The sequence below is a fragment of the Chinchilla lanigera genome, unplaced genomic scaffold (assembly GCF_000276665.1).
Source record: "Chinchilla lanigera isolate Chin_1 unplaced genomic scaffold, ChiLan1.0 scaffold00089, whole genome shotgun sequence".
Classification (NCBI taxonomy): Eukaryota; Metazoa; Chordata; class Mammalia; order Rodentia; family Chinchillidae; genus Chinchilla; species Chinchilla lanigera.
In genome coordinates, this window is record NW_004955490.1 from 596928 (window position 1) to 606552 (window position 9625).

General features: G+C 38.1%; 1 protein-coding gene across 1 annotated transcript in view; it reads left to right on the top strand.

Moving 5' to 3' along the window:
• The window catches only part of Lrch2 (leucine-rich repeats and calponin homology (CH) domain containing 2), a gene marked incomplete in the record, with an annotated part of 109101 nt that overhangs the window by 27402 nt on the left and 72074 nt on the right, over positions 1-9625 (top strand). The window contains 1 exon segment of the mRNA XM_013504515.1: positions 9168-9312. Coding sequence (XP_013359969.1) covers positions 9168-9312 — 145 coding nt within the window.

Below are 9625 nucleotides of genomic sequence, written 5' to 3' on the forward strand. Positions count from 1 at the left end.
TTGGGAAATTTTCTTCTATTATTTCTGCAAATATGCTTTTTATGTCAGTTGTGTTGCCTCCTGCTGTTTCGTTGACTCCTATAAGTCATACATTACTCCTCTTTGCCTCATCTTGCCACCCTTGAATTGATTTTTCCTGGATCCTTGTTGATTTTACAAGATCCTTTCTTTCATGGTCGCTAGCTGCCATGCTGTCTTCAAAGTCTGAGATTCTATCTTCAGCTTCATTCAAGCAATTTTGGCAGCTTTCAATTCCAGCTTTGGTTTCCAGGAAGTCTCTTTGAATCTGGTTCATGTGTTCTAAGTCCTTTGTATATTTTTTATTGAATGCTTCTGTCCCTTGCCTTTGTTTTTCTATTTTCTTGTATGTTTCTTCTTCAGACTTTTTGAGCAGTTCCTTCATTATTATTGTCATTTCGTTTTTTGCCTGAGAGATTATTTCTGATCTCATCTCTTGTATGGCCTTATGGAGTTGTTCCTTCACTTCTACTGTAGTTATTTCAGCTATTTCAGGGATGTGTTTCCAAAGTTCTCCTATGTTGATATCTCCTGGACTTGTTCTAAGTGGTTGGAGTTCTGGGATTGTGTTTTAGTCCTCCATTTTGTCCTGTTTGGTACCAGATGCAGAAAGCTTGGTTTCCCTCTTCAGTGGCTGCACAGCAAAGGCCACTAGTGTCCCTAGTTTTCTTGTTGGTCAGGCTTGCCCCTGAGTGACTCCTGAGAAGTGGTAGTTAATTTTGGCTTTTCTTGCAGCTGTTGATTTGTATCTAGTTATCCCCGGTCTCAAACACTGGCATTAGTGTCAGCTGATGGCCGACCATCTGATCCAGCGTCCCCTTGCAGTTCAGGGCACGTGCATGGCCCAGACTCAGGTTGCACTGGTGTGACAATCCCGGTCCAGTGGACCTATGTCTCCAGGCTGTTCAGGGTACAGGCAAAACCCAGACTCAAACTGCAGTGTCGACAGTTTGTGAACCACCTGATTCTGTGTCTCCACTCAGTTCAGGACGCATACAGGAACCAAACGCAGGCCAGATGGGCAGCAATCACAGACTGCCCAGGCCTGCCACCCTCTAGGGGGTCCGGGTGAAAGTAAGGCACAGTGTTGACCCACTGGACCAGCAGTTCTTGGAGCACTCGCTCACTCGTCACAGGGTATGCGCAGGGTGGGTTGACATGCTCCCCTCCCAGCCAGAGAAGTCCCTGGGGCTTCTGAGTGAGGACCTCCTGTCTGCTGCGGGTGCCTAGAGGGCAGAGACTCAGTCTGTAATGGTGGCGAGGTCCTTGGTCGCCCGCTCTGCCCCCAGGAATTAGTTGGGAAATACCTGGCTCTCTCCACGAGTTTCAGCTGGGAACAGTGGCAATGTGAGTAAAGCACGGACTCGAGCCACAGGACCAGCAGCTCCCGGAGCACTGGCTTACTGGGCGCAAGGCACACTGGGAGAGGCCACATGCACTGCCACCAGCCAGAGAAGTCCCTGGGACTTCTGAGTGAGGACCTCCTGTCTGCTGCAGGTGCCCAGAGGGCAGAGACTCAGTCTGTAATCTGCTTACGGTTATAAAATATTTGGGCTCCCTATGCCTAGGTTCCTCTTCTAGAATGTGATGTGTGTGTACCCATCCATCTGGGCCCATCTACATTGCTCTCATAGGATTTGGGGTACAAGTGGAATTGATACAAATGTGCTGTTTATGCCACTAGCTGTGCCATGGATAATAAAGTCCTCAGCTCTCACACAGGAGTCTCATGTCTTGTGCTAACATTAGTACAACAGAATGAGGCTGACATGCTGGCTTTTAAGTAGGTAAAATGTCAGACCCTTCAGAGTTCTTGATAGGTATTCAGCAAAGGCACAGTGGTTTTGCATGTAAGATGTTACCTGCTTTTGAATAAACTTGTTTAATTTTCTTTAATTTTTGTTTATTGATTACTTTAAGGTATTGCAAAATTAATAAAGACTCATCTCTTTAAAGAAACAAAGGAGCTATATGTTGTTTCAGATGAAACAATTCTGAACTGGCAAATTAGGTACAGCTGAGGGCTTTATAATAGTGTTCATTAATTTCTGAACCCAAACTTGGGACTTGAAGTAATATTTATGCTCTGCTTCTTACTGCATGAAGCAGTATTGGGTATGTAGATGGTTAGGAAATTCAAATTCCTCTGACCCAGGATCTTCCAAATGTGGGGCAAGAGGTCATAAGAGTGGAGAAGTGGAAAATCACACATAGAACATGGACATTGAAGTCATATCTAAGTTTGGAACCCCCAGTGCTGTCAGCTATTACTTTTGTTCATTTTTTTGTTTGGTGTTGCAGATTGAACCAGGGAACTGCTGAGCCACATCCCTAGCCCTTAAGAAAGACATTTTGGGGGAGTTAGGGTGTAACTGAGTGGTACAGCACTTGCCTAGCTTGTGTGAAGCCCTGGGTTCCATCTCCTCCTGCCTTATAAAGGTTCTTTTCTTTTTGGTATTTTGAGAGAGTGTCTTGCTAAATTGTCCGGGCTGATGTCAAATTTGTGATCCTCCTGCTTCTGTCTCCCAAGTGGCTTGGATTACATGCATACTTAGCCTGTTAGATTTTTCTAATATTTAACATTGGCATATCATTCAATCTGTCCTTGCTTAATAGTGTAAAGAGTAGGGAACTCACAAGGTTGCTTTTAGGATTAGAAATAATCTATGTACATTTCATGGCATTCTGATATATGTATGTGCATACACACATGCATGTGTAATAGTTGCCTCAATTTCACTAACATTTATTTATTTAGTTAATATTTATTTACAGTATTGTGGATTGAACCAGGACTTTCGTGCTGAGGTACATCTGCAGCCCTAGCTTGAGATAGGATCTCTTAGTTGCCCAGCTGGGAGTTGAGCTTGTGATCCTTCTCCTTTTAGCCTCCCAAGTTCTGGGATCACAAGTATGCACAACACACTTGACTCCACTTAGGTTATTATTGATATGAATTTATAGTTCTGAGCTCAAATAATTTTTCCAGTAACCTCCATGCTCCTTTAAGCAGAAATTATTTTTTCTTTACCTTTCCTCCATCCCTTCATTCCTTTCTTTTGTTATTTGGTGCTAGGAACTGAACCTAGGTCTTGTGAATGCTAGGCAAGTGCTCTACCACTCAACAAACCCCACTCCCAACCCTTTTTAAAAATTTTTGAAAAGGAAGTTTCCTGTGTTGCCCAGATTGGTCTCAAATGCCCCACAAGCAAAAAAAAAATTCTATTATGCTGTTTTTATTAATGATGAGGATGTGTTTGAACAACATACTTCATTATTAGAAATTTTACCAGAGGCTTTCAAATACTGTCTAGCATATTTTTAAATAAGAAAGACTTATGGCAATTTGTATTTTTAAGTAGCACCTAAAGAAGAAACATGCATCTTTGTGTAAGTTTTGACAATTTGTACCAAAAACCTCCATGCCCTGAAAACTTCATGGACTCTTGTACACTGAATAAAACTGTAATTAGTATAATTAGTGTAGTATAATAGCATCTTTTCCGAAAGTCATTTTCTATATTTTGGCAGAAATTGTAGCTATTGGGCCAGGAATTACACTGGGCAGCAGATGGACCCATCTGGGGTGCTTGTAGCTGCACGTTGGGAGACAGCAAACAGATTTCCATTCTGTCTGACTTTTCTCCTCCCTTTCCCTAGCTTCCTTGATCTTTGAAACACAAATGTGATAAAAAACAAACAAACCATAATTTAGATAAGTTTAAGATGATCTATTGGCATCTCTAAAAGGCTTCCTGCAGTTTTATAAGGAGAGTCTTGAAGGAAGGCAGGAAACATTGCGCAGTGATCTTTTTATTGTTGATTTATTGCCAATACTGCTTGGTAACGGTTTATAATTAAAGATGAGATAAAAGAAAAATAGTTCAGTGCTTATAAAGGTGCCTATCCCAAGGTTAATAGATTGAGGTTTCATCTTATTATAAAATAAAAAATACACAGATATTTAAATTTTTAAAATGTTACATTCTTTTTAATTTTGACAAACAATTATTTTGTAGTGTGTTAGTTTCCTGTGTCTGCTGTAACTAAGACACCAATTTTAATAGTTTATAAAACAGAAATTTAGTCTCTTGTAGTTCTGGAAACCATAAGTCTAAAATGAGTTTTACAGGGCTAAAATTAGGGTTTCAGCAGGGCCACTCCCCCTTCAGAGGAGAGAACAATCTATTCCTTGCCTCTTTCAGTTTGGGGTGCCTGCTGGCATTCCATGGCCCTGTTACTCTCTCTTCATGTGACCTTCCCTTCAGTGTGTCTAATTTCCCTCTGCCTTTCTCCTATAAGAATACATGAATTGGCATTTAGAGCCCACCTGGACAATCCAGGGTAATCTCATCCTGAGATTCTTAATCCTTTTATTTCTCGTATTCCAGTTTTCGAATTCCACAAACAATGGAACATAATAACAATCTTTCCCTTTAAATTCTTGGTCCTTGAATTTTTGTAGGTAACATATATGAATTTCATGCAAAAAATAAAAAATGACAATTGGCATAAATAGGTTAATTCTATCTGCAAAAATTTTGCCCTAAACGTAACAGTCATGGGATCCAAGAATTAGGATTTGATTATCTTTCAGGGTCACTATTGAGCCTACTACAGAAAAATAAACAATAAGTGTTAATCTCTTTTTTTGTTGTGTGGACAGGGGAACAATCTTTGCAATATTCTTTTCCCACATCTTACTGATTCCACAGGAAGGTAAACTTTGAAACTTTTGTTTGATGAGTTTCCCAATAAGGAATAATTTAGCAGTTTGTTTTCTTATCTTTAGGTGGGAACTTTGGTCTTTTTGTAAGAACTTTATTAAAATACAAATTTTGCATGTATTTTTCAAGTATAGTATGTGCGTTCTTAGACATAATATTCTGGTTGCCTGAGTGTACATGTTAATTAATTTATGTTATAAAAACTCCTTTATTAAGTTCTCAGCACAAGATAAACTTTTAAAATCAGAACTTACATTTTGCTGGGGATTTAGCTCAGTGGCACAGTGCCTGCCTGGCAAGTGTGAGGTCATGAGTTCGATTCCCGGTACCGGAAAAAAAAAAAACAAAAACAAAAAAAGAATTTACATTTTATCTTTTATATCTATATACAAGTTAATCTTCACTTTTTTCAGTGTAAATATGAGATACTGTTCATGTGAGACAGTTCACAAAATTAAGACACAAATTGTTTTGTTTCCCATCTTTCCTCCCATGATGTGTTTTTCTTTTAGCACTGTTCTATTTACTCAGTACTTAAAAAGGATGTTTATACTGATTTAATATTTGAAATGCTGCACAACTAGATTTTCTTAATTACAAGCATTACAATAGCTTGAGTTTAATTTTGAGTTTATTATACTTTATTTGACTTAACCCCATTCAATTAGAGTAATAATTATTGTGATTTTAAGTGTTGTTTACTAAGTAAATATATGAACTCATCTAGAAAGTAGTTTCTCAATGTAAATTTAATTAAATTCCCTAAGGGCATTTGTGCTATTACTTTAACATTTAACTAAATAGTCTTTTTCTAATGGAAAGAACATAAAGCGTCAGACAAAAATATATGTTAGTAGAATGATGTGCCGATAATATTTAAATTATTTTATTGAAATCATTCTTCTTATTAATGATAGTATTTGTTTTTCTTCTGTCCGTTTTTAACTTCTTTGATCTCTTCATATGATTGTTGGGTTTTTCTCTTGACCATTATTTTCAGTCTTATCTGCATATTGTTGTTTTTGTTTTTCTCTACACAACTTCTAAATGTTGACCTTCCTGGTGGTCCCTTTTTTGTTTGAGATGTCTTCCGGGCTTGAGCTCTGGGGCTCAAGTGACGCTAGTGCCTCAGCCTCCCGAGTAACTAGGAATACAAGTGCACACTATGCCCAACAGATGGCTGATTCTTGATCTCTTTTTCTAACTCAGTACTCTCATATTAGATGGTATCTTTCAATTCTGTGATTTTATACTACTACCCATATTTCCACAACTTCCAATTTTATATTTCATCTCAGACTTCACTTCTAAGATACAGACTTATTTAATGTCCACTTAACAGCTCCTCTTGAGTCTTTCAGATATAGCTGAACCGTTGATTGTATCTTTGCTTTGAAAAACAAAACTCCATCAGCAGCAGCAACACCAAAAACCTAGTTCCACTCCTACTCATTGGATAGCAGCATCATTAACGAGCCTCAGCCAGAACCCTGGTGCCATCCTTGAGTCCTAGTGTTTGTTTGTCCCACATAGCATGTCCCTTGTCATTCCCTCTTAACTAATGATTCCAAAATGTACTTCAAATTCTACCTATTTTTTAAAAACCTCTATTTTTGAAACCTTAATTCAAGCTATTATCATCTATCTCTAGGAGCACTGTACATGAGTACTTAATACTAGACATTACGCAGAATAACAAACTGCACATAAATTTGTTCTTAGGATTTCAAATTAATTGCAAGCAGTGATCTTTCAACTTCCAAGATTTTGAAATTATAAGAATAAGAAGTAAACCCTAAATGTTTAAGAAAAATCCTAAACTAAAAATAATAGCTTCATTTTCCTCATCAGTGGTCTGTATGATCCATGAGCATCCAGAGGAGATAAGCCAGAATATGGAGAAACTTCATGTCAAGTTCAGATTGCAATTTCTAGCAACTCTTATCATTTTATTAAGTTATTCAAACCCTGTGGTGGGAGGAAGAAGAATCCAACTGAATTTTCATATTATATAATACTTGTTAATACTTTCTTTTGCTAATTATAACATTTTATATTAGATGAGAATGACAATCAGCTTTCTGCACCTTCCCCTTTATCCAAATATATTAATACATGTACATGATATAAACCCACGTTTATTAATATTCTGAAGATAGAATTTACTGTGTTGCTAAGTCAGTAGATCTCATGCCTCAGAGTGAGGAAGTTGAGCATTATTGAGGTAATTGGAGGAGGTAGTTGTTCTTATGAGAGTGGACCAAATGGTAAGTGAGGTACAGTGGGCTAAGCTGGACTGTAGATATTTTTCCTGACTGAGGTACATCGTATTCTTATGTTTTAAAACAAGTAAGTATAATAAGCTAATGGAAACAAAATATATTTCTATGAAGAGGTAACTAATTTGGTATTATTCAGGCAATGGTGCTCAACAGGAATGGAAGGGTTGCACCTTAGGAGACATTCTTTTGGTGGGACTAGAGGATGTTAAGGTATTCAGTGGGTAAATACCAGGGGTGCTGCTAAAGATCTTACAGTGCCCATAGCTGTAATCCATCCTTACAGTTTCATACTGCTGAGGGTGAGGCATTTTTTAAACCTGTGTGCTGTCCTAAAATTTTTCAATTTTCACAAAGAAACCTTTAATAGAGTAGTAATGGTTATAATAGTCCCATCCCATGATTTTATTTTTGTTAAAACTTAAATGAATGGAATTATATTTGTGTGTGCTTGAGATCATTTAGGAGAGGAAGGAATCAAGAATGAATGCCAGGTTTCTGACCTGAACATCTCCCCAAGGGAATGTTGGTGACTTTTGCGGAGACAAAAAAAAAAAAAAAATAGGTGTGCAGAAAAAGATCTTCAGTTCAAAATTTACACTTGTAGAACTTGCCTGAGGGAAATCAAGAGGAAATCCTGAGCTGAGCATGTCTGTAATCCCAGCATTGATGCTGTAGAAGGAAAAATGCAAGTGTCTTGGGTACTTTCCTCTCAATGCTAAGACAAAATACCCGATGCCCAGAATTAAGGAAGGAAAGGTTTATTTAACTTACAGTCTGTGGAGGTTTCAGTCTATAATCAGCTGGCTCCAGGGCACGGTGGCAGGGCACAGGGGCAGCACTTCAAGGTGGCACAAGACAGCAAAAGCAGCAAGAGTAAAATGAGGGGGAGAACAAGCCTCTTTCCCTCCCTTGTGTTGTAAGCAGGCTGCCCCCACCCAAGGGGCATGCAGCGCTCACATCATCTCCATGCCGTCCTCCTGCACAGGCTCAGGATGATATAAAGTAAGGACTCAGGCCCTGCTCAGTCACTCAGTTAACCTTCAAACTTCTCACATTGATGCAGTGAACAGCATCCCAGAGCGGTAAGGGCATGTCCTTTTCACCCCAGAATGTAGAACTGCTGAGCCACTTAGCCAAGCCTTTAGACTTCTCGAGTTGACTGAGTGTATTAACCATAACAGCAAGGTTGATGTCAGCCTGGACTACATAGTGAAACCTTGTCTCAAATAGACAAACAAAAAAGAGGAAGTCTTGAAGATCAGAAAATAGGTATTTAGACATTCTTAAGTTGTAATTTGTCAGTATATAAATACAATTTGGCTCTAGGATTGGATGAAATAACCCAGTCTGTTGTGTATTTGAAGAAGGAGAGAGTACTTTATGTCATGGCACTTGAGAACTCTAGCATTATGGTATAGGTACAGCAATATCTGCCAATAGAAACTAAGAAGTAGCCAGAGAGATAATTTGAAGAAATCCAAAAAGCATAGTCTTCTAATCCAAATGGGGAGAATGTTTCCAGATGAACTGAGTGATTGTTAATATGTTAGTAGCTTTGGTGGTTGTGGGAGTGAACAGAAACTAAATTGCAGGTGATTAAGTCCATGGTAAGTAAGACATTTAGTTTTGTTGTAAATTTATCTAAATTTAGCAGTAAAGGAAGGTGAGAGAAATGGGGAATTTGGGATTATACAAGGTCTTTTTGTTTGTTTTTAAAGATCAAAGAGAATTATTATTTATTTATTTATATTTTTAAAAATAACACATTAGGACTTTAGAGGTGTTGAGCATATCGCTACATGTTGTTTTGTCTTTTTGAGACAGGGTCTTGCTATGCAGTTCAGGCTGGCCTTGAGCTCACTTTGTACAAAAGGTACAAAGATCCTCCTGCCTCAGTCTCTCAAGTGCTGGGATTACAGGCATGCCCCACCATGCCCGGCGGCACTACATTTTGTTAATAAACATGCTTTCAGTGAATATATTTCTTAATAATTTTTTCTAGGTATTGGTGGATAATACTTTAAAATATTTTAAATTGTTGCTAAGATTTTCTGTGATTCATCAAGTATGAAAATATATCTGTTAATTACCGTGGATATAGGTTTCTGTTTCATACTCAAATGCTATTTTCATTTTTCAGATCTTTCCAGAAATCGTTTTACAGAAATTCCTTCTGACGTCTGGTTATTTGCACCTCTTGAAACATTAAATTTATATCATAATTGCATCAAAGCCATTCCTGAAGCCATTAAAAACCTGCAGATGTTAACATACCTTAACATTAGGTAAGGAAACAATTCTTAAAATACATTTTGGGTTTTATTATGATTCTGATCCTTTTTAGTAGCAAAAGAATGTATTTGGGTTGCCTTTGTAGCCTGTATTTATCTTAAAATCTTACTGTTTTCTTTGTGTTTACATTATCTTGTAGGGTTTTGTTCTTCTTGAGAGCAGTGCTTCTCAAACTTTAATGCACAGGTATTACCAGGGGGAGCTTCTTGTTAAAAGTACATTCTGGGAGTGCTGGGGATTTAGCTCAGTGGCACAGTGCCTGCCTGGCAAGCACAAGGTCATGAGTTCGATTCCTGGTACCGGAAA